Raw genomic sequence first — 25,120 nt, 5'->3', positions numbered from 1 at the left:
TGAAGTCTGCATGACAGGAAGCCTTGAGACATCGGGAAAGTATCTGTACTAATGAGAAATTGTCTTCCCACTCCTCCTCCTAATTCCAGTAACTGCCAGGGCATTAGAAGCAGACATCCTTATGATAGAGAGGGGATACTCTGGCTTCTGTTTTGCTGATCAGAGCTGATCAGAAGCCAATAGTATCCTTTGAGGGAAACCTAAAGAGCTGGGTTTGCCAAACCTAGGAGAGGGACAGCTCTCTAGATGATTGACTTGTACTCTTAGCCCAAAAGAGGGGCTCCTTCTCAAAGGCAAGATAGAGACTGAGGAAATGAGTGGAGTACTGTAGCTGAGAAGTGAACTTCAGAATTATCTAAAGCTCCACAAAGCCCCTTGCAGCTTTTCAGCTTTCTCCACATCGCCAGGACCCACTGCCACTGTTGGATTTAGTTTCCAGATGAGTTTAATCACTGGCATGTAAAGCCAGGTAAAACAGAAGAAGAAAAAGTCTGAAATGTATTTAGTCTCCAGTGAGAGAGATTAAAGCCTAGTGGAACTCAATTCACTGAACTACAGAATTGAAGAATTGATGACTGTGTTATACCAAGCAAGAGGGAGAGGAAAAATAAACTCAGCAAGACTTCAAATTTCCGGGTCACACTGTACTAAAATTATGCAAACCCTGTAGAACGCCTCCAGCCAGTGGTCTTCTGTATTCTGTTTGAATGCCTCCAGGAACAGGAAAGGAGAACAACTCTAAGATAACCATGGACTCCATCTTTTGACACAGAAGTAGACTGATGAATATGAGGCTACCAGAAGTGGTCAAGTTGATTTTGAGACTTCAATCTACCCAAAACACAAAATGAAAACCATGGTCTTGACACATATGGTAGGGTGATCAATAAGCATAAAAAAATCCTTTCTATGGGTAGTGTGCCATTTCAACAAATTTTATATAGAAAAGCATTAGCATCAACATCCTTTTTTTAATTTATTTTTTATTCTCATTTTGTACAAATGTTTTTCTTTACATTAATAAAATATACTTGTTTACAAGTAAACAAAATACCCCTCCCCCCATGAATATAGATAGACTTGCTTGGGCAAAAAAGTAAAGGGGGGAGAAAAAAATTAAAATTAAAAAAAATAATAGTAATAATTGTAGGTATGGCCAGGTGGTACAATGGACGAAGCACCAGCCCTGCAGCCACGAGCACCCGAGTCCGTATCCAGCCTCGTAAACCCAATAATCACCCAGCCATGTGACATGCAAGCCACCCGATCCCCACTGCCCTGCAAAAACCAAAAAGAAGAAAAAAAAAGACCCAAAATAAAATAAAATAGTAATAATAGTAGGGGTGGCTGGGTGGCAGACAAAGCATTGGCCCTTGAGCCAGGAGCACCTGGGTCTGAATCCGGCCCCAGACACCCAATGATCACCCTGCTATGTGGCCCCAGGCAGGCCACCCAGCCCCACTTGCCCTGTACCCTCTCCCAAATAATAATAACAAAAAATGCATTTCAGTCTTTGTTCCAACACCATCAACTCTGTTGTGAGTAGATCACATTCTTTATGATAAGTCCATCACAAAAGTTACTTCCATATTTTTCCAACGTTGCCATTGCTGATCGCAACTCCCTTCTTTCTTATTTCTCCACTGCCATGTACTATATTTTCTCTCTCCTTTCACTCTGACTCTGCTGTAGGGTCACTGAGTGGCACAGCAGACAGATCCCTGGTCCTGGGGCCAAGAAGCCCTGAGCCCCCCTACCACCCCTTAGGCCCAGAATCCACCTGGCCCTATGGTCCTGGGCAGGCCATCCAATCCCAGCCCCTTGCAAGAAGTAAAAAAAAGAAAATGTGTTATATCTGACCACTGTCCCAAAATGGTCCATCCTCTCCTCCTTTATTCACATCCCCACCCCTTCCCCCTGCTCCCCCCTCCTTCTTACTCCAGTTGTCTATACCCCATTGAGTATATTTGCTGTTTCCTCTCCTAGTCACCTCTGATGAGAGCAAAGGTTCCCTCATTGCCCCTTGCCTCCCCCCTTCCATATCATTGCAATAGCTCATTGTAATAAAAAAAACTTATTATGTGAAATAGCTTGGACTATTCCCTCTCCTTTTTCTTTCTCCCATTCCATTTCCCTTTTTTTCTTATTGACTCCATTTTTACACCATATTTTATCTTCGACTTCAGCTTTCTCCTGTGCTTCAACTATAAAAGCTCCCTCTACCTGCTCTATTAACTGAGATGGTTCATATGAATATTATCAGTATCATTTTTCTATACATGCAATTCATCCTCATTAAGTCCCTCATATTGCCCCCCTCTCCTCCAATCTCCATGCTTCACCTGAGTCCTGCATCTGAAGCTCAAACCTTCTGTTTAGCTCTGGCCATTCCAAAAGGAACCTTTGAAATTCCCCTGGTTCATTGAAAGTCCATCTTTTTCCCTGGAAGAGGACATTCAGCCTTGCTGGGTAGTTCATTCTTGGCTGCATTCTAAGCTCTTTTGCCTTCCGGTATATTGTATTCCAAGCCCTACGAGCTTCCAGTGTAGCTGCTGCTAAGTCCTGTGTGATCCTGACTGCAGCTCCATGATATTTGAACTGTGTCCTTCTGGCTGCTTGTAATATTTTCTCTTTGACTTGGGAGTTCTGGAACTTGGCTATAATATTCCTAGGGGTTGGTTTTTTGGGATCTCTTTCTCTGGGGGATCTGTGGATTCTCTCCATTTCTATTTTGCCCTCTGCTTCTAGAATATCAGGGCAATTTTCCTGTAGTAATTCTTTGAAAATGATGTCAAGGCTCTTTTCCTGATCATGACTTCCAGGTATTCCAATAATTTTCAACTTATCTTTCCTAAGTCTGTTTTCCATATCAGTTGTTTTTTCAATGAGTTATTTCACATTTTCTTCTAATTTTTCATTTTTTTGGTTTTGAAGTATTGATTCCTGATTTCTGGTAAATTCATCAATCTCCCTGAATTCTATTCTTTGTCTGAAGGATTTATTCTCCTCAGAGAGTTTTCTTATCTCTTTTTTCCATCTGGCCAATTTTGCTTTTTAAAGCATTCTTCTCCTCAATAACTTTTTGAACTGTTTTATCCATTTGACCCAAGCTGTTTTTTAGCGTGCTATTTTCTTCAGCATTTTTTTGGATTTCCTTGACTAGGCTGCTGACTTCATTTTCATGTTTTTTCCTGCATCTCTCTCCTTTCTTTTCCCAGTTTTTTTCTAACTCCCTCATTTGATTTTCAAAGTCTTTTTTGAGCTCTATCATAGCCTGAGCCCAACTTCTGTTTTTCTTGGAGTCTTTAGATGCAGGAGCTTGTGCTTCCTCATCTTCAGACTGAGTATTTTGATCCTTCTTGGGCTCAGTTGCAAAATATTTCTCAATGGTCTTCCTCTTATTTCTTTGTTTGTTCATTTTCCCAGCCTAAGCCTGGTTTTGGGGTGCTTCCTGAGCTTTTGGGACACTCCCACAAGGGTCTCAGTGTGTGGGGTTCTGTCCTCCCTCCTGGTCTGTGAATAATAATAAGCGCCCCCCTCTGCCGAGGGGCTGATGTGTGTGGGGGGGCTGCTGTTCTATGGGGGGGCCTAGACTGGGATCAGGATCTGAATGTGGTCAGAGCTCCAGAGTCCTGTTCCAGGGGCAGAGGACAGAGCTCTGCAGTCTCTCTTCACTCCCCTCCCTAGGTTCAATGGGCTCATGCTCTGGGGGCTCCTGCTTACCTGCTCAGCCTGCTTCTGTTTCTGGGTCTAGGCTGCAGAAAGACCACGCTGCCTGCTGTGTGCCCTGAGGGCTGGGCTCCAAGTGCTTGCTCTGGCAGAGGTCCCCCACTGTTCCCCCACTTTGTGCCCGGTGCTCCCTGGGGTGCAGCTCGGGAGACTCCCCCGCTGCTGTGAGCTGAGGCTCCCAGCGCCCTGGGGCTGCCTCTGGGAGGCTGAAGTTCTTTGGCTCTGGTGGGCCACCTCTCCGGCCCCGGGGAGCAGAGCCTTTCTGTTCTTTTCCGGGTTACCTTGAGTAGGAGAACTGCCTCACTGGGTCCCTTTGTGGGTTCTGTCTCTCGAAAGTTTAGTTAGAGTCCTTAGTTTATGAGTTTTTATCAGAGAGCTCCTAAGACTCGATCCCTTCATGTCACCATCCATCAACATCCTTTAATATAAGGAACTTAAAAAATACCCTAGGTTATATATGTATATATACATATATATATATATGAATAGATATATTTGATTTAATAAAAATATAGCATGTCTTTTTATTCAGATTTACTAAATTCATCTGGGGTTTAATATAAATTATTGACCCATTTTAATCTTTATCTGTAGATTATCATTACTTACTGAACTAATATGACCTTGTTGACCAGCTGCCACTATGAAGTGAGTTGCTGAATCGTGAGTTTTGCCCCAGGTTCAGCTTCTATGGGGCCCACGAAAACATTCTCAGGACTCAGAAAAAGCAAGTAACAGCTAGATCACAGTGGTATGGTCTTTGCCTTTGAGTAGAAGATGAAATTTTCTGGGCATCGTTGGAATACAAATTTTTTGATTGTAAGGCCTTTGATGAAGTTTGCTATGGGTGATGAAACTATCAGGACTTCTAGGTTTCTCATGCCTTTGAGGTTCTTGGGAAACACTCCTCTGTTTCTGGAAGGAAGTTGGCTCCTAGATCTTCCCCTCCAGTTGACATCTTACTAGCCTTGAATTGTGTTTGAACCAAAAATACTTACTTTGGATTGTGGGGCATGATTGCTGCAAAAGAGATCTCTTGGGATTTTTCTCTCTCATGATTTAAGATATACATTAAGTATCCCAAATTATGAAGAATTTCATATTAAATCATCCTGTAGATTTATGTAACTGTTGAGTGGCAGCATATTGTAGAAAAGAACTTGTGTTTTGGAATCAGAAGACCAGTGACCAAAACGTGGCTTTTATCATATGTATGACCTTAGATAATAACCTTTACATCTCTTGGATTTAGTTTACTATTTTGGAAAGTGAGGTAATTAGACAAGATCAGAAGTTGGAAGGTCAGCTAGGTGGGGCAGTAGACAAAACACAGGCCTCGGAGTCAGGAGGACGTGAGTCCAAATTTGGCATTAGACAATAATTACCTAGCTGTGTGAGCTTGACAAGTCACTTAACCTTGTCTTGCCAAACAAAGTATAATTGGAAGTGATTAATAAAATAAATAAACATACAATACAACATGATATAAATTTGGTTTTCCAAGTCAATATGCAGAACAGCATGGATCTATTTCTATTTGAATTCCATACCAATGGGCTAAATGGCCTCAAAGGACCTTTCTTTGAATCCTTTCTCTGCTGTTCATTTACACGGGTAACTTTGAGCAAGACTTTGAGACTCAGTTTCCTTATCTGTAAAATGTGAGGATTGAACAAAATGACCTTCAAGGTCCCTTTCAGCTCTAAGTCTGTGGTCTTTTTATCATTATTTTATTGATGGAGAAATTTGGAAAGATTAAATAACCTGTCAAAGCCAAATACCTTATTTGTTCATTCAAGTTAGTATCCAATCTAAATAATGTCTCTGTTATACATTGGATTCACCCAAGCCACAGTTTTATACTATATTACATATACTCACTTAAAATTAATTTTATTTCATTGAGCTATTTACAGGTTCTGGAAGATCATAAGATTTTTAGTTAAGAAGATTGCTTTTGCTCTCAACTTCATACTTGCCCTAATCTGATCTGAGGAAACCCAGAAAATATATGTCATGCCTTTCTATTTTTTAGCTAAAAATTCTTTTTATTTTTGTTTGCCCCTGTTCAACACTGGAAAGTACACTTTTATCTCATTACTGCTTTTTTCCAGCTTCTCTTTCAAATACTCTCCATTTAGAACCCATTTCCTCTGTTCTTACCAGTTCTATTTCATGCTTTCTCTTGGAAATCTTATAGATAATAGGAAGATAAACACTTTAGAAAGTATATCATAAAATGAAAAATAAGTTCAAAACCTTTGTAATGGTTCTTAAAATAGCCATTACCATAGTCCACTGATCCTCCAAAGATATTTTGAACTAATAGAAACTCAACTCTTTCTAAATATAGGCCTATACTCTTATCTTTTTTACTACCTTACTGTACCATGTACAGATAAATGTCTAACAAAGAGTCAGCCTCAAAAGATCAAAAGAATCAAGTACTTTCAAAAATATGGGAAAAGCAGATCACTACTTTTAAATGAATGAGTTTGACTTAGTCAAATCAACAGTTAAGACTACCAATCTGCCCAAAACCCAAAGCAAAAAACAGGTCCCTGTCCTCAAGAAGCTCCCAATCTAATGGGAGAGATAATTATGTACAACCAAGATACATGGATAAATTCCAGATGATGGATGTTTGTCCTTCATTTTCAAAAGAGACCATGCCACCAGAAAGGTGATGTCAATACAAGCACATGAATTAGATTTGAGTGAGGGGCTGTTGTAAGTCCCCAACCTTAAGTTCAAAGAGAAGGCAACTACTGAGGAGAATGAGGCAGGTCTTCTTGTTTAAGGTAGGATTTTAACAGACTTAAAGGAACCTAGAGAACCTAGGAGGCAGTGGAGGAGGGAAAGAATTCTAGACATTTGGGACCTCCAGTGAAAATGCAGAGAGTTGGGAGCCGGAGTGTCTTGAGCAACATGGAGAGTAGTGTTACTGGATTGGAGATAAGGTGTAGGGAGACTAGAATGGTAGGAAAGAGCTGGGTTATGGAAGCTTCAAAAGGCAAATGGAGGATTTTATATTGGATCCTTAAGGTATTGGGGAGCCACTGGAGATTGCTAAGGAGGATGCCATAGTCAAAGGAGTATCCCTTTGATGGCTGAGTGGAGGATGGACCAGAATGGAAAGATATTTCAGGCAGGTTGACCAGGAAGCCATAACCTTTCACTCCGGAGTGAGTTGGTGACAGCATCTGGAGAAAGAGACTTATGTGAGAAATGCATTGAAGATAAAACCAATAAGCCTTAGTGCACAGATATTTGTTAGAGAATGAATATTAACTTTAAAAATTCATTTTAATTAACTAGTTAATTATTTAAGGACCTATTCTGTTCAGAGTTTTGTGTTTTATACTAAGCTTGCAAAAATGAATGCAAAAGAGTCTAGATCCTATATTCTACTGGGGAGTGGGGAAATACCTTGTGAATGCATAAATATAAGGTCATTTAAGGAAGAAGAGAACTAACAACTGGAAGAATCCTCTTTGGAGGAAACTAAACTTTAAATGAACCTAAGAAAGCCAAGGTTTAGAGATCTAAATGGGAGGAAGTACCTCTGAGCATGAGTGGCAGATGCTGACCATTTATGGAAATGGCAGTGGAATGTTTAGAGAACAGCTAGATACTCAATTTGCTTGGAATGTCGAGGGGGTGGGATAGGAAGGAGTATGATATGAAGTTTATTTTAAGAGCAATAGAATAAAATAGAGAAGTAACTAAGGTTTGGGTTTTTTTTGTTTGTTTGTTTGTTTTTTGCAGGAGAGGGACATGGTCAGATCTATGCCTTGGAAAGATTATATATGTATGAGGAACAAATTAGAGAGGAATAAAACTGGAGGTAGAGAGAACAATTAGGTGGTAATTTCAATAATCCTATTGAGAGGTGATCAGGGCTTGTACTAGAATGGTGGTACAGTGAGAAGGGATCTGATAAGAGATTGTGTAAAGACTGAATCACTGGGACCTAAGAACTAATTGGATGTGGGAAAGTAAAGAAGAAATGGTCAAGGATGACTAAAGGTCATTTAAAAAATGGCAATATCCTCTAGGAATATTGTAGAATAAATTTCTGCATTGAGAAAAGGGTTAGATGAGATCATATCTGAATTCATTTCTCAACTCTTAAGATACTGAGATTATTACATGTAAATCAGAATATTTTTTATTAATATTTTATTTTTCCATTTACATGTTATGAAAATTTTCCAACATTCATCCACTTGCATATTTATGAATTATACAGTTTTCTTCAACCCTCCTTTTGTACCCCGCTCCCCCCCAGTGGCAAACAGTCTAGTGAACATTGTACATGAACAGTTGTAAAATAGAGTATTTCATCATCCATTTTCCTTTTCAGAAGCCTCAAAGACATATCCTCATTTGTAATTGCATGAATATGACTACAAAGATGACAACTACAGATAAATCAAATCTAGGATTTATTTGATGCTAAGTTGAAATGCTGAACTTAAAATTTGAAATAGCCTTTGAGTTCTGATCTAAATTTAATTTCCTGACATATCACCAACTCAGTTAAGTAAATGAGAGTAATTTGTGAATTATGTCCACATAAACTAAGCAAGTTTTATTGTGTTTTGAAATCCTAGAATACCTCTTTAGAAAATATTTGAAGTGGGTAAAGTATAAATGACATATTGGCTCAGGAGCTGTAACTCCAGAGCCAGGATCCTTCACATTATATGACAATATTAGTATTACTCCACTAATCCCGGTTATTGTTTTGGCTTATCTGGCTGGCTAAGTGTGTGTCCTCTCCTTCCTATATTAGAAAACACAGGACTGACCAAATTAAACAGTGCAGTGGAATAGGAAGAGATTGATTTGACAGTGATAAGGTTCAAGTCCTTAGCAGGGATGAATTTAGCTGTATAAATAGACTGGGAAATTCTTAGTATGTTATCAGAGAACATAAAGATTCAGATGACTTGGAATAAGATCAGAAAGATACAAGGAAAGTAAATAGTTGGGGAAGTCTGGCTTATAGAGGAGTCAAGGAGAGAAGGATTAGTTCTGTGAATTGACCACAGGATTACACTTTATATTATGAAATCACTTGCATAAGTTTCACATACTCATATTGAAGACATTTTGGGGGAAAATCTTTGACCTTTCCAGAAAAACACTTGTTATGAGAGAACAGATAGATGAATGCCAAGTGGAACATTAGAGCTAATACTGAGTTTTCAGGCCCCTAAGGAAATCAATTCTACTTTTTAAGTGAGAAAAATGCATTTGGTATCCTTTGTCATTGCTGTGATTCACAGACTTAGGAGACATCCAATAATTTCCTTCCTCTGTCTCCTTGGCATCAGAATTCATAAGGATGCTTTTTTTTTTTTTGGTATTAGGGACAGTCAAAACTCATAAAAATCTTAATAAGTAATTTATTCAATCAGAAACATTTTTAAATGTACCTATGTTCCAGGACACATTTAAGGACAGGTAATACAAAATGAGATCCTCAAGGAGCTTACAATCTAATGGGAGTGACAAGCTGCAAATGAACATATGCAAAGCATAAATAAGGAATAATTGACAGAGGGAAGATAATAGGATTAAGAGGAGTTGGGGAAAACTTCCAGATGAAATAGGAGGTTATTGCAGTTGTCCATCTAATGCAGTGTGAATCTTGAATTAAAATGATACCTCTGTGAATACTGAGAAGGGAAGAGAGAGAGTTTGTGGAGGGTAAAACAGCATGATATGATTATTAGAAAAAAGTAGAAAAGTAGAGGAAAATATTGAACTTGTCAGTTTGTTAGACATGACATTGTTAAAAAGGAGTCTCCTGAAGACTTTAATATTCTAGACAAATTTGCTAAGAAGGCTTTTATATTTTCCTTTACCTCTGGGTTAATAACCAGAAGGACTCAAAAGCAAATTATATTTATGAATACTACATGCTCAGAAGTTTTGATATAATTAGATTCACCATCACCACTAGCTACAATATCTATATTCCATACAATTCTACATATTTTCTTAGCAGTAAGAAGATATAAGGAGAAGAAACAAAGATATACACTCTTGGAACTTTTTTTTTAAATAAGGTAATATAGGGGCGGCTAGGTGGCACAGTGGATAGAGCACCAGCCCTGGAATCAGGAGTACCTGAGTTCAAATGCGGCCTCAGACACTTAATAATTACCTAGCTGTATGGCCTTGGGTTAACCCAATTTGCCTTTCAAAGAAAAAAAACTAAAAACAAAACAAAACAAAACAGCAAGGTAATAAGTATTCCTTCCATAAAGGGTAACCAGCTCATAAGTACTAACTTTCCTCTAAATAAGAATGACTTAATTCTCAGTGTTCTTTTAGCCTCTAGAAATGTAAGCCAAAACACACAGATATTTTCTCAGATTCATATGGCAGGTATTACTAGACAAAAGCACAAATTTACTGATTTGACAGTTCTGTGGCAGGCACATACTCCAACCAGGGCAATATTAACTATCACGACTATTTTTCTCCTTTCTGCTAATCCCCCTTAGAAATTTATGCCTTTTTAATTATACCAATCTGGAATATGTTATCTTAATTTTTTGAGAAATTACTGATATAACATAGTCCCAAGAATAAATACTTTGTAACTACAATAAGTTTTATACATTTTTTTGGCAAGTCACTTTTTCCCCATTAAATATAATTGTTTGCAAATACACACACACACACACACACACACACACACACACACACACACACACACATACTTTGCTAAATATTGGCAACTTTGAAAATTTAAACATCAAAGAAACTTTTTGACATAAAGTCTGCTTTCCCATGATTGTTATAGAATATGGAAGTATTAGTAGAGTAAAAATGATAGGAACATTTTTTGGAGGGTAGGGGTGCCTGTACTTTGTGATTTCATTGGCCTAAGGAATTCCTTATGTGAGAACTCCCTCCCTCAATCCAGATCAGCAGTTCATATGTAAATTATAGTTTTAGACTTGCTTGTGATTAGAGATTAAATGACTTGCCCACTTGCAATTAGTATGTATTCTTCTATTTTCAGCACCTACATCTTTTGGACCCTGATAGGGATCTCTACCAATGGTGTCATGTTGCTTCTCCTAATGGAGCTTTAAAAAAGGTTAATTTAGTGGTTATTAACATATACAGTTTGAATCAGTACATGCTATAGAGTTTCTGTTTTGCTGTTTCCCTTCTAAAATCTTTTTAATTACTTTAATTTTTAACATAGTTTTGTGTTGCCCTTTTAAAGTAACCTCTTGTTAGAAAATAAAAAACAGAAGTCCTTATATTTAAAATAGAACTTTTAGTTGTGTTCTAAAAATGTTAATAAAAAGATGAATATGCAAAAGAGGCCGTATCTATTTCCCAATTGTTAAATTAATTCTTGTGCCCAACTCCTGTCTTATTGTTACAATTAAATTTCTGATTTCATTTTTATCTTTAACCTTCTCTCCAATGCTCATTCCTCCACCTTTGTACTTGGTCATCTCTCCCACAGGACCTTGCTTCATCTGTTATCCTTTCTTTCACTCATCTCTTCAGCATCCATCTACTAGATTGTCTGCTCTACCCAAACATATACTGATGTCCCTTCAATCTCAACTTTGCACCTATTCTTTAAAAATAACAACCAAAAAAATAGCTTTCCAAGACTGTGGTAACCCATTAAGATAACCATCTCATATTTATTCCCTTTCATTGACTAACTTTTTGAAAGAAAAGCTACCTCTTCTTCCTCATTTCATCCTCAAACTCTTGTGAGCTGAGCCCTCCCTACTTTACCATGTACCTCCTTCACAGTCACCTTACTTTACCAATATACCTCCTTCACATGATCTAATGACCAATCAATTAAATGGTCTCCCCATCTTGGGATAACAGAATCATAGATACAAGATTCAAAAAGGATCTCGGAGAATATCTAGTCCAACCGCACTTGTATGGAGACCCAGTAGGATAAAGTACTCAAGGTCACCAAGATAGTAAATATCAGAGGTGGGATTTGAACCCAGGTCCTCTCACTCCCAAACCAATGCACATCACACTATTTTCAGGGCTCAATATGTTGTTAATAAAGCCTTACATTTAATAATTAATTGCCAAATTAAAATTATATATACCCAAATAATATTTACCCAAATATAATTAATATCCCAAACATAAGATACTATTGCTCAAAAATATCCAGAACTCTCATAGTCCTAGAGAACTTTTATGAATTCATTCAACAAATATTTATTAAGCACTTATTATGAGCCCAAAAAGTGAAGAAATAATTTCTTCACTTAAGGATTTATCCTTGACTTAGTAAACCCAGACCAACTACATTCACTGACCATTATGAAGACAGGTCCCAACCCCTAACATCACTTCAAAATGCTCTATTTGTCAAAACACTGCTGCAGAATGACTTTTGACTAGCTTCAATTACCATTAGTCTCACATTGCTGAACTTAGTGTTAAAAATTCTGTGTTTATTGCTGGCCTAGGCTCTCCTAATATACACACCTCTTATCATTCCCTCTCAACTAATGAATAATGTCCTTAACCTAGGTTCATGGCCCACTTCCCTTTCCAAATTTGTCTCCCTCCTGTGCCCTCCATTCATTCACAAGTATGTATATTAAAACTTAGTAGTAAGTTTAGTATAATATAAGTTTAGTACTTTTCCAAGTACTATGCTAGATACTTAGGAAATAAAGAAAACGCAAAAAACAGTCCCTGCCTACAAGGATCTTACATTCTAATGAATGAAGCAATATGTCCATAAGTCAGAGTATGCAAGATACATATAGAATAGATAAATTATACCCTTACGAGAAAAAGTATATAAGTTGTAGGGAATAGAAAGACCCAAGATGTTATGTATTGTTGCTTCATGCTTTCATTATGCTAAAAATGGCCCTATTCTTCCCAATTCCTGCCCATGTATCTATACCATCTATTGAAATTCTGCCTGTCCTTTTTTTAAGGTCAGAGTTAAATACTATCTCCTTAATGGAGCCTTTCTGATCCACACCATCGATCTCATTCACTTATCACATATATGTTAATCAAAGAAGCATTTATTTAGCACTTACATGTACAATTGCTTTAGCAGCTGTAGACTAGAAACCAGAAAGATTCTAGGCAGGCAGGAGACCAATGAAAAGCCTCTTGGTCTTGGGGTGCTTACTGAGCTTTTGAGTATTATTGGGACATCCCCCCCCCCACAAGGATCTCAGTGTCTGAGGCTCTATCCTTCCTCCTGGTCTGTGAATGACTACAAGCACACCCCTCTGCCATGGGGCTGAGGTGGGGGGGGGGATCCTGCTGTTGTATGGGGGGACCTAGACTGCAATCAGGATCTGAAAGTGGTCAGAGCCCCAGAGTCCTGCTCCAAGTACAGAGGACAGACCTCAGAAGTCTCTCTCCACCACCCTACCTTTGGTTGGTTGAGCACTCAAATGTTTACTAAATTGCTTAAAATTGACATGGATAGAATTTTACTGTTTAGCACCATTCCTGATCAAACTCCAAATTTTTAAATAAACTATTTGTCTCAAGTTGTTGACAATTTAGTTAGAAACCAGGAAATTCAATAGTTTGTTGCTTTGCACTGGGTAAACTATGCATATTAAGAAAAACAAAAAATAGGCCCCCAATTCCATCATTTCCTAAATATCTTTGTTCTAGATTGTGTTTAGATTGGCTCTAAATCTTAAGTTAAATGTAAATTTTTTAATAAGCTTTGTTTTAAGGAAATACCTTATGCTGAGACTTTTTACAGTTTCCTTGATTATTATTAAACCATTGCAATTTCCCTCTGTTGAAGATTTCTCTTTGAAAATCAAGTTATGTAGTAATCTTTTATGAGTTTTTATTACTGGATGAGGAAATGGAAGAATTTTTTATTTTCTTTGATAAGATTCCAAAATCTTCCATTGCTTAATTAAGAGGCTTTACTTATATTATTATTTTAACTAAGCCTCTTTGTATATGGAAACTTAACTATGTAAGGAACATCTTTTGCTGTATTTCTATTTGTCAATGTTCCTCTATCCTGCACTGAGAACTTCCAGGGTCTAGCTCTTATTATCATGCATGTTCTGGGCTAGGAAACCCTTCCACAAGAAGCTGTTTTGGTGCCTAAGGTTGGTTGGAATTTCTAAGTAAATGCTAAAACATTATGATTAGTCAAATTTTAAAATAAATATTTCAGAAAGGACCAAAAAGTACTCCTAGAACCGATTGTCATCTATGATGTCAATAACATCTATTTTTATTTACCTGTATATCAAATCTTTCTCACTCTAAGTCTTTCTATAGAAGCTAAGGAGAACTCTCTGGACAAAGAAGGAAAAATCATATTTCTTAGAAGCAGACAAAAGAAAAATAGAAGTAAATTATATTTCTTTAGAGATGTCTTCCATTTTCTGAACTAGGAGTGCTCAGTAGATTTTTCTTGGATATAGAATGTGAAATAGAACTAGAATCAATAGGTGGAAGTTTCAAAAGAAGGAAGTTTAAGCTTTATATAAATAAAAACTTCCTAACACACTCTTCCAAATTCTTCCAAGGTCTGGGATTCCTTCTCATTTTTGAGGTCTTTAAATCAAAGCTAGTTGACCACTCTCAAGTATTATGTAGAGGTGATTTTTTAATCAGGTATGGGAGTTATATAAATTGTATATGTTAACTAAGTTGTTTTTCAGATATGGTGCGTCTTCATGACCCTATTTGGAGTTTTCTTGGCAAAGATACTAGAGTGGTTTGCCATTTTCTTCTCCACTGGATAAAAGCAGACAAGATTAAATGACTTACCCAGGGTCACACAGTTAGTAAGTGTCTGAGGCAAAATTTTAACTCAGTTCTTCCTGATTTCAGGCCTAGCACTATAACTACTTAGGTGTAGTCCTGAGTTCTGTGGGCACCTTGTATTTAAATCATGTGCATGCATATACACGTCTGTGTGTATTTGGGCACATATATTGTTTATTTTTATGTGTCCTTACTGTCTTTCCTTTTAGAATATAAGAGCATTTCATTCTTTGTGCTTGAATCCATTGTGCCTGGCAAATAGTAGGCACTTTATAATTACTTGTTGATTGATTGAATTAGCCTAGATGACCCATAAGGTCTCTTCCACTCAGAGATTCTTTGATTCTACCACTTAAAAACTATTAAAAACATAACATAAATCTGATTACTAAAGAAAAACCTTTTGGGGAAGTGTTCATTTAAAAAGAACAAACAATTAGAACGGTTAAAAACTATTTTGCTTTCCAGGTCAATGTCTTATGTTCATGTTAAGGAAGTTTCAAATAGAATGCTGCTTACCAGATGTTTCTTTAAGTTAGGAAGAACTTTGTCTTTCAAAATAAAGGGAGAATAACTTCTCCATATATTTTTTTTTAATATCTGAGTTTGTTCATTTGTAGATGTAGGCTGTTTCAAGTCAAACTAATATCAGAAAATCCAGATTTCAAAGAGATAAATTAGAAGATGATTCTTTTCTTTTTTTTTTAAGGCAATGGGGTTAAGTGGCTTGGCCAAGGTCACATAAGCTAGGTCATTATTAAATATCTGAGGCTGGATTTGAAACCAGATCCTCCTTACTCCAGGGCTGGTGTTCTATCCTCTGTGCCACCCAGCTGCCCCTCTTTATTTTCTTACAGAAAGATTCCTAATAAGTTTCCTACCAAGATCCTTTTCAAATATTGAATTTACAAAAGGATCATTTCAGGAATGCATTTCATTGCATAAAGCAACCTAAACCTACCTCTAACTTTTAAAGTATAAATAATTTATATTATAATAATTGAGTAGCATGATTAAAATAATGGTGTTTTAAAAATAATTACTCTTTGTTTCCAAAAATTTACAAGCCTTCTTGCTTTCTTTTTTTTCCCCCCAACAGATATAAGCTTACCCAAATCGGCCACAATATGCTACACAGCTGCATTGCTCAAAGCAAGGGCTGTCTCTGACAAGTAAGTGAATCGTAACTTCTGCTGAGCTAAGTGCCTGAATCAACTTACAGAGATGGGTTGCTCTGAGCCCTTTCCACCAGAGGCTTCTCTTAGTCTATGAGATTGCTGCTTCTGAGCATGCATTTTCCAAAGTCTGCTGATCTTTTCTTTCACTGTTAGCAGAACAGACTGTATCTCCCTTGAGTACTGTAAGTGTGTGTGGGTCCCTAAAGAGGGATTTATATACACTTATCAAATTCAGTACCTCCCAAGTGATGGCTGCCAGATAGTCCATACCAAAAAAGGCCTGCTTGGGAATTGGATGAGATGCCTTCCTTTATTTCTTTTCCTTTTTCCTTTTCCTTTTCCTTTTCCTTTTTTTTTTTTCTGCTTTTATCTTCCTCCTTCACCAATCCAAGACAGATAGTGGTTTTGATGAAAACCCATAGTATGGCGGAGGGCCTGGGGGAGGGGAGTCACACATCCTTTGCCTCTTCAATACAAACCAACAAAATAAGGACACCCCCATCACCCCCACCCCACCCCACCCCCCACCAGCATCACTTCATTTTGACAGCCAGCGTCCCCGGTGGTGTTTGCTCACGTTATCCACTAGGCAGGTGGGTGTGGCATAGTCTTTCTATTAAAATAGTCAAGGATGACTGGCAGGTGAAAGAAGATTAGCGTGATGGTTTTTCAGCTCTCCCAAGCGTGCAGCCCTCTCTTGAGTCGGGAAGCAGATAGGGCAGAGGCTGTTTTCTTTTCCTGCTCTCAGAAAGGTTTGCTGTTCAGTGTGTGTGCACTTCAAGATCGAAGTAATTTTCTTTCATTCTTTTTTTTTTATCCTGTAGATCGCCAGTACCTACTGCAACATCTTTTCTCCCTACACAGCGACTCCAACTTGGGAGGGCAGGGCTAGGGGTGTCACAGCTTTCCCTGTGGTGTCTGCCTGCCAAGTACAGCTCTGGAGTTAGCCGTGGGGTGTGAGGTGAGAAAGAGATTGCATGGTCTGGTTTTTTTTCATCCACTGGGGCAGCCGATTTGCCCCCAGTCTGGGCATGCACACCCCTGCCGGTCCAGCCGACAGCAGACCCGCTTGCTGCCGACGCTGCCACCACCTTGACTCCCCACACTGCCACCGACGACACTGGGGTGGGGCCACCCTCCAGATCTCCCCAACTTCTGTTTTTAACACCCCACTCTTCCCTAACATGGTTTTCTCTTTTTCCTACACGGTCTGGCCCTTGAAGCCCCCCCTGCCCGCCCCCGCCCGCCCCCCGCCCCCCCAAACTGAGCAGGTACCCGTAGGCACTTTAGATTAGTTATTTAGAGAGAGAAAATGACTTTCTGGCACAAGTAGACGCAAGCTGGCGCTCCGCCTCCGCCGGGGCTGGCGCGGGCCTGGCTCTCGGGGCCGGCCCCGAGCCCCCCCGGCTGCCCTGCGGGAGCCCCCCGGGCCCGCGGCAGCCCCGGCCAACGCCCTGTCCGTCTGTCCCTCCCTTCCAGGTTCTCCCCGGAGGCGGCGTCGCGGCGCGGGCTGAGCACGGCCGAGATGAACGCGGTGGAGGCCATCCACAGAGCCGTGGAGTTCAACCCCCACGTGCCCAAGGTGAGCCGGGGCCGGGGCCGGGGCCGGGGCCGGGGCCGGGCTGGGCCGGGGCCGGGGCCGGGCTGGGCTGGGCCGGGCCGGGGCCGGGCTGGCTGCGCCTGGGAGGGGGCGTGGGCGTGGCCGCGGCCGTGACCGTGACCGTGACCGCGTTCTGAGCCGGGGCCCTCCGCGTGCCAGCCCAGGGTCAGCCGGGCTCGGGCTCGGCGCGGGGCTAGCTGAAGTCTGGCCCCGAAGCCTCGGGAAATAAATCTGGGCGAGAACAAATTATCGAATTGGGCGCCTTGGCATTTTGTGTCTCCGTGAATAAACGGCATTGCATCAGGCAAGAAAATGTATGAGAAGGAAAAAGGAAGTCAAACAGAAAAAATTGTAAGAAGAAAGGGCTTTAGTAGAAACACTAAAACATGGTTAAAGTGCAAATAGCGGAAAGATTGCGGGCTCTGGAGGCGGAGGATCTGGATTCAAATCTTGCCTCTGAGGCTCGCCACGGAACTCTGGGCAAATCAGCTTAACCTTCCTGAGCCCATGTTTCCTCTTTTCAAAAATGAAGTGTTCGGATTGCATAGTACTGAGGTTTAGGTCACTTTCAACTCTGGTACTAGGATCCTTCATCCACTTTAAACTCAGAGTAAATCAGTCTTCAAATGTAAATCACATGACTGAGTAAATTTAAAAGTGCCATTATTTGTTCCGTTTGAGAATTTCAGTGCCAGCCACCCTGTAGTGGGGTTTTTTGCATTTTTTTGTAATTTGCTACAGTTTTCTGTTCAGTAAGTTCACCAATTCAGCAATCATCTACTAAGCATTTCTTTTGGCAGAGCACTTTGCTGGGGAAGATCAAAACTTAAATGCATATGCATTGCCTAGTAGTAATTCTTATTAGGGAGCAAAAGACATGATTTACCTTAGCCAAGTATAACTTAGTTTCCTCACTAGCCCTTTTGAACACCTCTTTCAGGTATAATATCTACTGTCTTTGAATGAGTTTTATTAGGGAGTAAATTAATAAGGTAAACTTGTTTTTCTCATATGGCTACAATAATTCAAGGAAGGAATTTTTCTATAATGACATATAGAATAGCGGGTGCCTTACAAATGTTTATTGACTCAAGTCAAGTTGATGTTTTTAGTGGTGAAGTATTAAATTTGCAGAAGGGGAAGATGCCAAAGGCGTATCTAGTTATCCCCAATGAATTCAAGGCATCAGGCCTGAAGGAACCATATCCAGCAAATTGAAGAGGTAACTGCCAAACTTTGAGTGATGTTTCACTGAGCTTTGAAAGACTAAAGAGGACAAGAAAAATGACAAAGGACTGGAGGAGAGCAAATGTAGTTTCTAGTTTGAAATGGGGAAGAAGATGAAGCCGAAAGCTGTATACTAATGACCTTGACTTCTTTCATGAGCATCCAGGAAGGCTAACCCTGTTCATTAAAATCCAGCTTGACTTCATTAACATTAGGTTGTGACAGATTAGCTTCTTCAGACTGGTAGATCAGGAAAAAGGACAAATATTGAGTTCAGGAAAACATTTTGACAGATTCTCTTGTGCAATTTTTTTTTGGATTAAATGGATAAATGTGGTCTAGATAATAGTACAGTTGTGTTGATTGAGACCTATTTGAAAGGCTGGACCCAAGGAGCAATCATAATAGGTTGATGTCAACTTGGAGGGTGACTTCTTTCTTCAGCAACATTTATATGAATGACTCGGATGAATGAAGGCTTAGAAAATGCATCAAATGTATAGACAAAAGCTAGTAAACCATATAATATGTTGAATGACAGAACTATATTCTAAAAAGAACTTGGCAGATTAGAACAAGCTGAATCTAATATGTTGAAATATAGTCATAAATGCAAATATTTATATTTAGTTTTTTTAAATTTCAGCTTTGCAAATACAAAATAAAAGAACATAATAGTTTTTCTTTAAAAAAATGTATTAAGTCAATAAGAGTCAAGAATGTGCCTTGGCTGCCACAAAAAAACTAAGGCTATTCTAGGAAGCATTAAGAGAGCCATCTGTCAGGGTAGCTAGGTGGCATAACTGATAAAGCACCGGCCTTGGAGTAGGGAGTACCTGGGTTCAAATCCAGTCTCAGCTGTGTGGCCTTGGGCAAGCCACTTAACCCCATTTGCCTTGCAAAAACCTAAAAAAAAAAAAAGAGTCATCTATCTAAAATGAAGAACATTGTCTTACTGTCCTAGTCAGAATATTGAATTCATTTCTAATTACCATATTTTAAATAAGACATTTGCAAGTTAGAGCAACTTCAGAAGAGTTCAGCAGGATAAAATGGGCCTGGAAGGCATACCAAATGAGAGTCAGTTGAAGAAAGTGAGGTTTTTTAAGTCTGGTTAAAGGGTGATATTAGAGCTGAATTCAAGTATTCAAAGAACCATTGTGTAAAAGAAGGGATTAAAGGTAGAAGAAGAAGCAGATCATAACCACTGTGATGCTATAGCTAGCACTTAGATTGAGATTGACCAAATTCAGGTCCTCTAATTTCCCTAAGGTTGTCATAAAATGCTACAGAGATCCAGTGCTTTGAACCTCAGAAATCCGGGGGGTGGGGGTGGGCAAACCCTCGGTAGTAGAGGGCAGTGTAATGACCCATGGCAAGATCAAGCAAGGTTAATTATCCCACCCAAAAGTACAGTGGAGGCAGAGACTGGCCCTGGAACAAGCCCTAATTTAGATGAATAGATAAATCAATTAAAAAAATACATTGGTATAAAAATTTACTGCAAAGTTAATCTTGTGATGATCATAGAAACTCAAGGAGAAAAGTACATTTTCCACTAAAAAATACATGACTTTCAGAAGAAGTGAAGCAAGACATAAAAAATGAAATAAAAGCACTTGAGGGAAAAATTAAAAAAAAGTAGATTAGAAAAGAAAATATAGTAAACTTTACTGAAGAAATGGGATACCTAAAAACTGGAACAGAAATTAATAGCTATGAGATAGCAAGAAAAATTAAAACAAAATTTTAAAATTAAAAAAATGAGCTCTAGTATTTGTTTTAAAAAACTGATTTAAAAAAAACAGTTGGAGAAATAATTTAAGAATCTTTGGGCTCCCTGAAAACATTACTTTTTAAATTTTTTTCAAGAAATCATAAATGAAATCTGCCTGGATCTATTAGAGTAAAAGAGCAAATTTAGAACTCAACAATCACCTCCTAAGAGGAATTATAAAGGAAACCTGCCAGGAATGTCTTAGCCAATATCCAGAGCCTTACATCAAAGAATGAATAATGCAGGCTTCCAGAAAGAATTAGTATAAGAATCACAATCCAGATAGCACAAGACCTGATAGTGTCTACTAAAAAGGAGAGATCTTGGAATACAAGACAAAGGAAAGTAAAAGACAGAATTCAACACAGAAGAATGAGAAGAAGTTGGAGCTTGCTCTCTCATGGATTAGGATATATGAAATTATATAAACAGAGGTAGTGGTTGGTAGAGTAGGCGCCAGATGAACTTTATTCTTAACTGAAACAGAAATTAAGCAGAGATGGGAATAAAAAATAACAATAGAAGTATCAGTGATTCCCAGAAAAAATGATACTCCTTTCATAAAGGAAACCTTTCTCTAGACTCAAGACTCTATTGATCCCTCTGTTAAATCTACTTTACAAAATATATGGTCACTCTCAGTTATATAGGGCAAATCATTTTCACCCCCTTTTCTTTTTTTAAAGAACTCTTTCTTAATTGCCTTGCATAAGTAAACTTCCTGGGGATAGTTTTGCTTTATGAAAAACACCCTACATAATACATACATACATACATACATACACATACATACATATTATATGTAGGACTACAGAATTGTCATCCAGGATACATACTAATTATTCTTAAAAATAATACTGACTAGGGGTGGCTAGATGGTACAATGGATAGAGCACCAGCCCTGGAGTCAGGAGCACCTGAGTTCAAATCGGGCCTCAGACACTTAATAATTACCTAGCTGTGTGGTCTTGGGCAAGCCACTTAACCCCATTGCCTTGCAAAAACCGGAAAAAAAAATAATAATAATACTGACTTATCCTTTCAGAGCAGGCATTATAAGTAGTAGCTGTTAGATTTTACATTTGTATAGAAATGTAAAAAAAAGTAGTGCTAGTAGCCTTTTCCAAGTTTAGCATGATTTCTGACAGTCTTGACCATCAAAAACATAGCTTAAAACTGGGGATCAGGAGATAGCCTTTTCCATTTCCCTTCATTCTCTACAGATTTTTGAATCACTAAAATTACCATTATGAAACCTTAGAGAAAGGGAAGGTGATGAGATTTAGTCATAGTTCAGAGTTTATTGCCTCTTAACTTATAGAGTTCTGACTCCTGGATAATCTGATTTCTCATTACACAGTAAAAGGAAAAGAGCTGTAAGAGGCAATTGATGCAGCTAACACTAAGAAAGGGTAAAGAAAATTATATTAAACTTAGTAAATAAATAAAGGTCATCATAGTGATCTGAGCCATCAATAAAAATAAAAGGTTCAGGATACTCTTATTTATGAAAGTGAGGAAGATAGTAATATATTTTTAAATTCCATCCAAAATCATTCAAGTTAAAAAAATTGTTCTTAAAGGAATTAAGCATTGTATAGCTCATTATTGCTCATATATATTACTTCAGTTTTACACTTCCCAGTATGTGACTTGTGGGAAAAGACAATTAAATCGCTCATTTGGAGGTGGAATGGGAGGAGGTTACATTGAACTCCCTCTGGCCACTAAGGTCCAGTTAGTAAATTCATACTTCCTGTGAATTAAATAGCGCCCCAGAGATCCACAAAGAAGTAAATTAGTCTCTAAAAATAAGCAATTCATCAGGTATATGATAATGAGTACTTATTAGAGCTAAAAATGTATGTTGTATTGACTTTAAGTCATAATTTATTCACTTATGCGTAATTCATTTATATATGTGCTGCTTGGATATTTCAGAGTAATAATAACATTGAATGAAATCATTTCTTCCCTGTTGCATTAGGATAGCCATGGCAAAAGGACCTGTTTATATTTTTTGCTTCCCTTGTTCCCAGTCCTGAATTCTTTTTTATTTCTAACTGCAGTATACTTTGATAGAAAAATAGGTTCCTGTTTTTAAAATATGCTCCTTCTCCTCTCCCCTACCTTTATCAGGTGTGGAGTCAGCAAGACTAGGTTCAAATCTAGCCTCCTTTACTAGCTATATGTCTCTGAACAGTTTGCCTCAGTTTCTTTACCTGTGAAATGGGGATAGTAATGGCACCCTCCTCCCAGAATTGTTGTGACAATCAAATGAGATAAAAATGCTTAGCATATTAAGCATTATAAAAATATTAGTTGTTATGATATTATTATTCTTAATGGAAAAAAATATGTTGATAGAAAAAAGAAATAGGTGAGCGAATTCTATCCAGTCAGATAATAGAGATAATGTATGGACATCTTCATCTTTGTTATGTGTATTGGGATTTGTCCTGAATAAGAGGAGCCTTTTTTATTTCTTTAAGATTTGCTCCAACAAAATGAACATTCCCTAATATTGATAACAAACAATAGGCATTAGGCATTTCGCTTTTTTAATCAATGAAATTTAATCATTGAAATGTGAAAATCTCCCTCGGTATCAATTAATCTCTGGACACGGGGACCTAGTATATTCTTTCACCCATGCCATGGTCAGCAATGTCTTTATGACAAATTGCCCTTGGTAGTTCTGTAATGTTCCTGGATGGACATCAAAACAAAAAGTAGATAGAACAACAGATAGATAGTGACAGAAAGAAGATACATAACTTCCACTAACCCTAAAAATATAGGAGAAAAATTGAACACTTATAGAGTAAGGCATTTATGAAGAAGAAAATGTTTTGTTCGCATTCAGAAAATATCCTGATCTTCCAACATGCCTTTCTCCCAGGTCACTCATACCTTCTCGTAGTAAAAATCACAGATACTATGGGACTAGATGGCTACAGGATGGAACAGCTGAGAAGAACCATTGGTAGAGGATTACAATTTACTAAGTGTGTAAGACTTAATTTTATACACGCTCTAAGTCCATAAGCAAACTTAGCTAGCTAGTCTGCCCTTCTAGCTCTAATATCTTGACGCTCAAACATTGTCACTAAGATTTACAGCAAGTGAGATGGCATGAAGATGTACACCAAAGGGATTAGTGGGACACCATGTGAGCACTAGATACCTGGGAGAACTGTTAAGCAAGGAAGGATGAAGGAATTCCCCAAATAAATTTTGTCTTCTTAAAAGATTGGCTTAGTAGTATGTTGACTGAACAGTCAAGATTAAATTGAAATTGTAAGAAGTTGAATTAGATGCTTAGTAGATATTATCATGATAAAATTTAGCAATGAAGTATGTTAAAGGCCATTAGGATGAAAAAGGTGAGGAGAAACAGTTTTGTGACATAAATTTATTTCTTTGAAAAATTACACAAGGGGGAAAAAAGAATTTCACCTATCACTGCAGACTCCAATTTCATGAGGATTTCAGAAAACTTGTCAAGAGAGACATCCCAGTAATTGTATATGGTGATGAAGTGTCTGTAGGGTATTGTTATAAGAATGAAAGTTTTATTTTTATGCAAACAGCATGGCAATCCTACCTTTGCATCTCTATAAGACTGATTGACAGAGTATGAAATTGTTTCTTAATCCAATTTAGGAAACACAGAGTGTAGTGGGTCTTAGCATTTTAAAATGCTTCAAGCATGAAAATAGAACTAAAATGTCCTTGCTAGTTTTGAGGGGGATATTACATATCAGTGTTACATTTGAAAAAATATTATTTTTATATAAATTTTAAAAAATTGAATAGGTTGCTCCAAGTTTTTGTTTTGTTTTGTTTTTTAAAAGAGAAAAGGGAGTGGAAATCAATTTTTTATCTTATTTCTAGGGAAGCAATTAGGTGATTTTCAATACTCGCCCCCCCTGAAAATGTCCTCCAAGTCAATATCAACCCTATAAGCCAATTATAAGCTCCCCCAAATTGTAGATCTTTGAGTATGTATAAAGGACATGGAGTGGAAGTATAGCTGAAAAAAAACTTGATTTAAGAGACTAAATTTATTGACATTATTCATTTATCCTGTTTATCACAATGGTGTAGTAAATATGTTTGTTTTTTTTTTTAGGTTTGTTTTTTTTGCAAGGCAAATGGGGTTAAGTGGCTTGCCCAAGGCCACACAGCTAGGTAATTATTAAATGTCTGAGACCAGATCTGAGACCGGATTTGAACCCAGGTACTCCTGACTCCAAGGCCGGTGCTTTTATCCACTGCGCCACCTAGCCGCCCAGTAAATATGTTTTTGGAAATTTTTCTCTCTTTAGAAATGTGTCCCGCTCCCAGTATCTACTCTTTGGGATACAGACCTAGTAGTGTTATTACTAGATCAAAGGATATGTACAGTTTTAGTTATAGCCCATTGGGAGTTTCCCTTTTCAGAATGGTTGGACCAATTCACTACTCTACCACATCATTAGTATATCTGTTTCCTTCATCCTCTCCAGCATTTGTCATTTCTGATAGGTGTGAGGTAGTACCTCAAAGTTGTTTTAATTTTCCTTTCTTTAAATAATTATGACAGTATTTTTTATGTGATAGCTTTGATTTCTTCTGAAAACTACCTCTTCATTTAATTTAACCATTTATCAACTGGGGAATGACTCTTATTTTTATAAATTTTATTCAGTTCCTTGAATATTTAAGAAATAAGGCTTTTATCAGATAAACTTGGTATAAACTTATTTGGATATTATTTCATTGTCTAAGCAAAATGTAGTTTCCCTAATTATTCAGTTA

General features: G+C 38.0%; 1 protein-coding gene across 3 annotated transcripts in view; it reads left to right on the top strand.

Moving 5' to 3' along the window:
* The window catches only part of ST7 (suppression of tumorigenicity 7), a 304,640-nt gene that overhangs the window by 238,376 nt on the left and 41,144 nt on the right, over positions 1-25,120 (top strand). For all 3 annotated transcript variants that reach the window (XM_074193850.1, XM_074193849.1, XM_074193851.1), the window contains exons 10-11: positions 15,635-15,707; positions 17,193-17,295. In XM_074193850.1, coding sequence (XP_074049951.1) covers positions 15,635-15,707; positions 17,193-17,295 — 176 coding nt within the window. The remainder of the gene's footprint in view (positions 1-15,634; positions 15,708-17,192; positions 17,296-25,120) is intronic.

The sequence above is a fragment of the Macrotis lagotis genome, chromosome 7 (assembly GCF_037893015.1).
Source record: "Macrotis lagotis isolate mMagLag1 chromosome 7, bilby.v1.9.chrom.fasta, whole genome shotgun sequence".
Classification (NCBI taxonomy): Eukaryota; Metazoa; Chordata; class Mammalia; order Peramelemorphia; family Peramelidae; genus Macrotis; species Macrotis lagotis.
The sequence above is the reverse complement of the archived record's forward strand: the minus strand, read 5'-3'. Positions and strand labels throughout refer to the sequence as shown.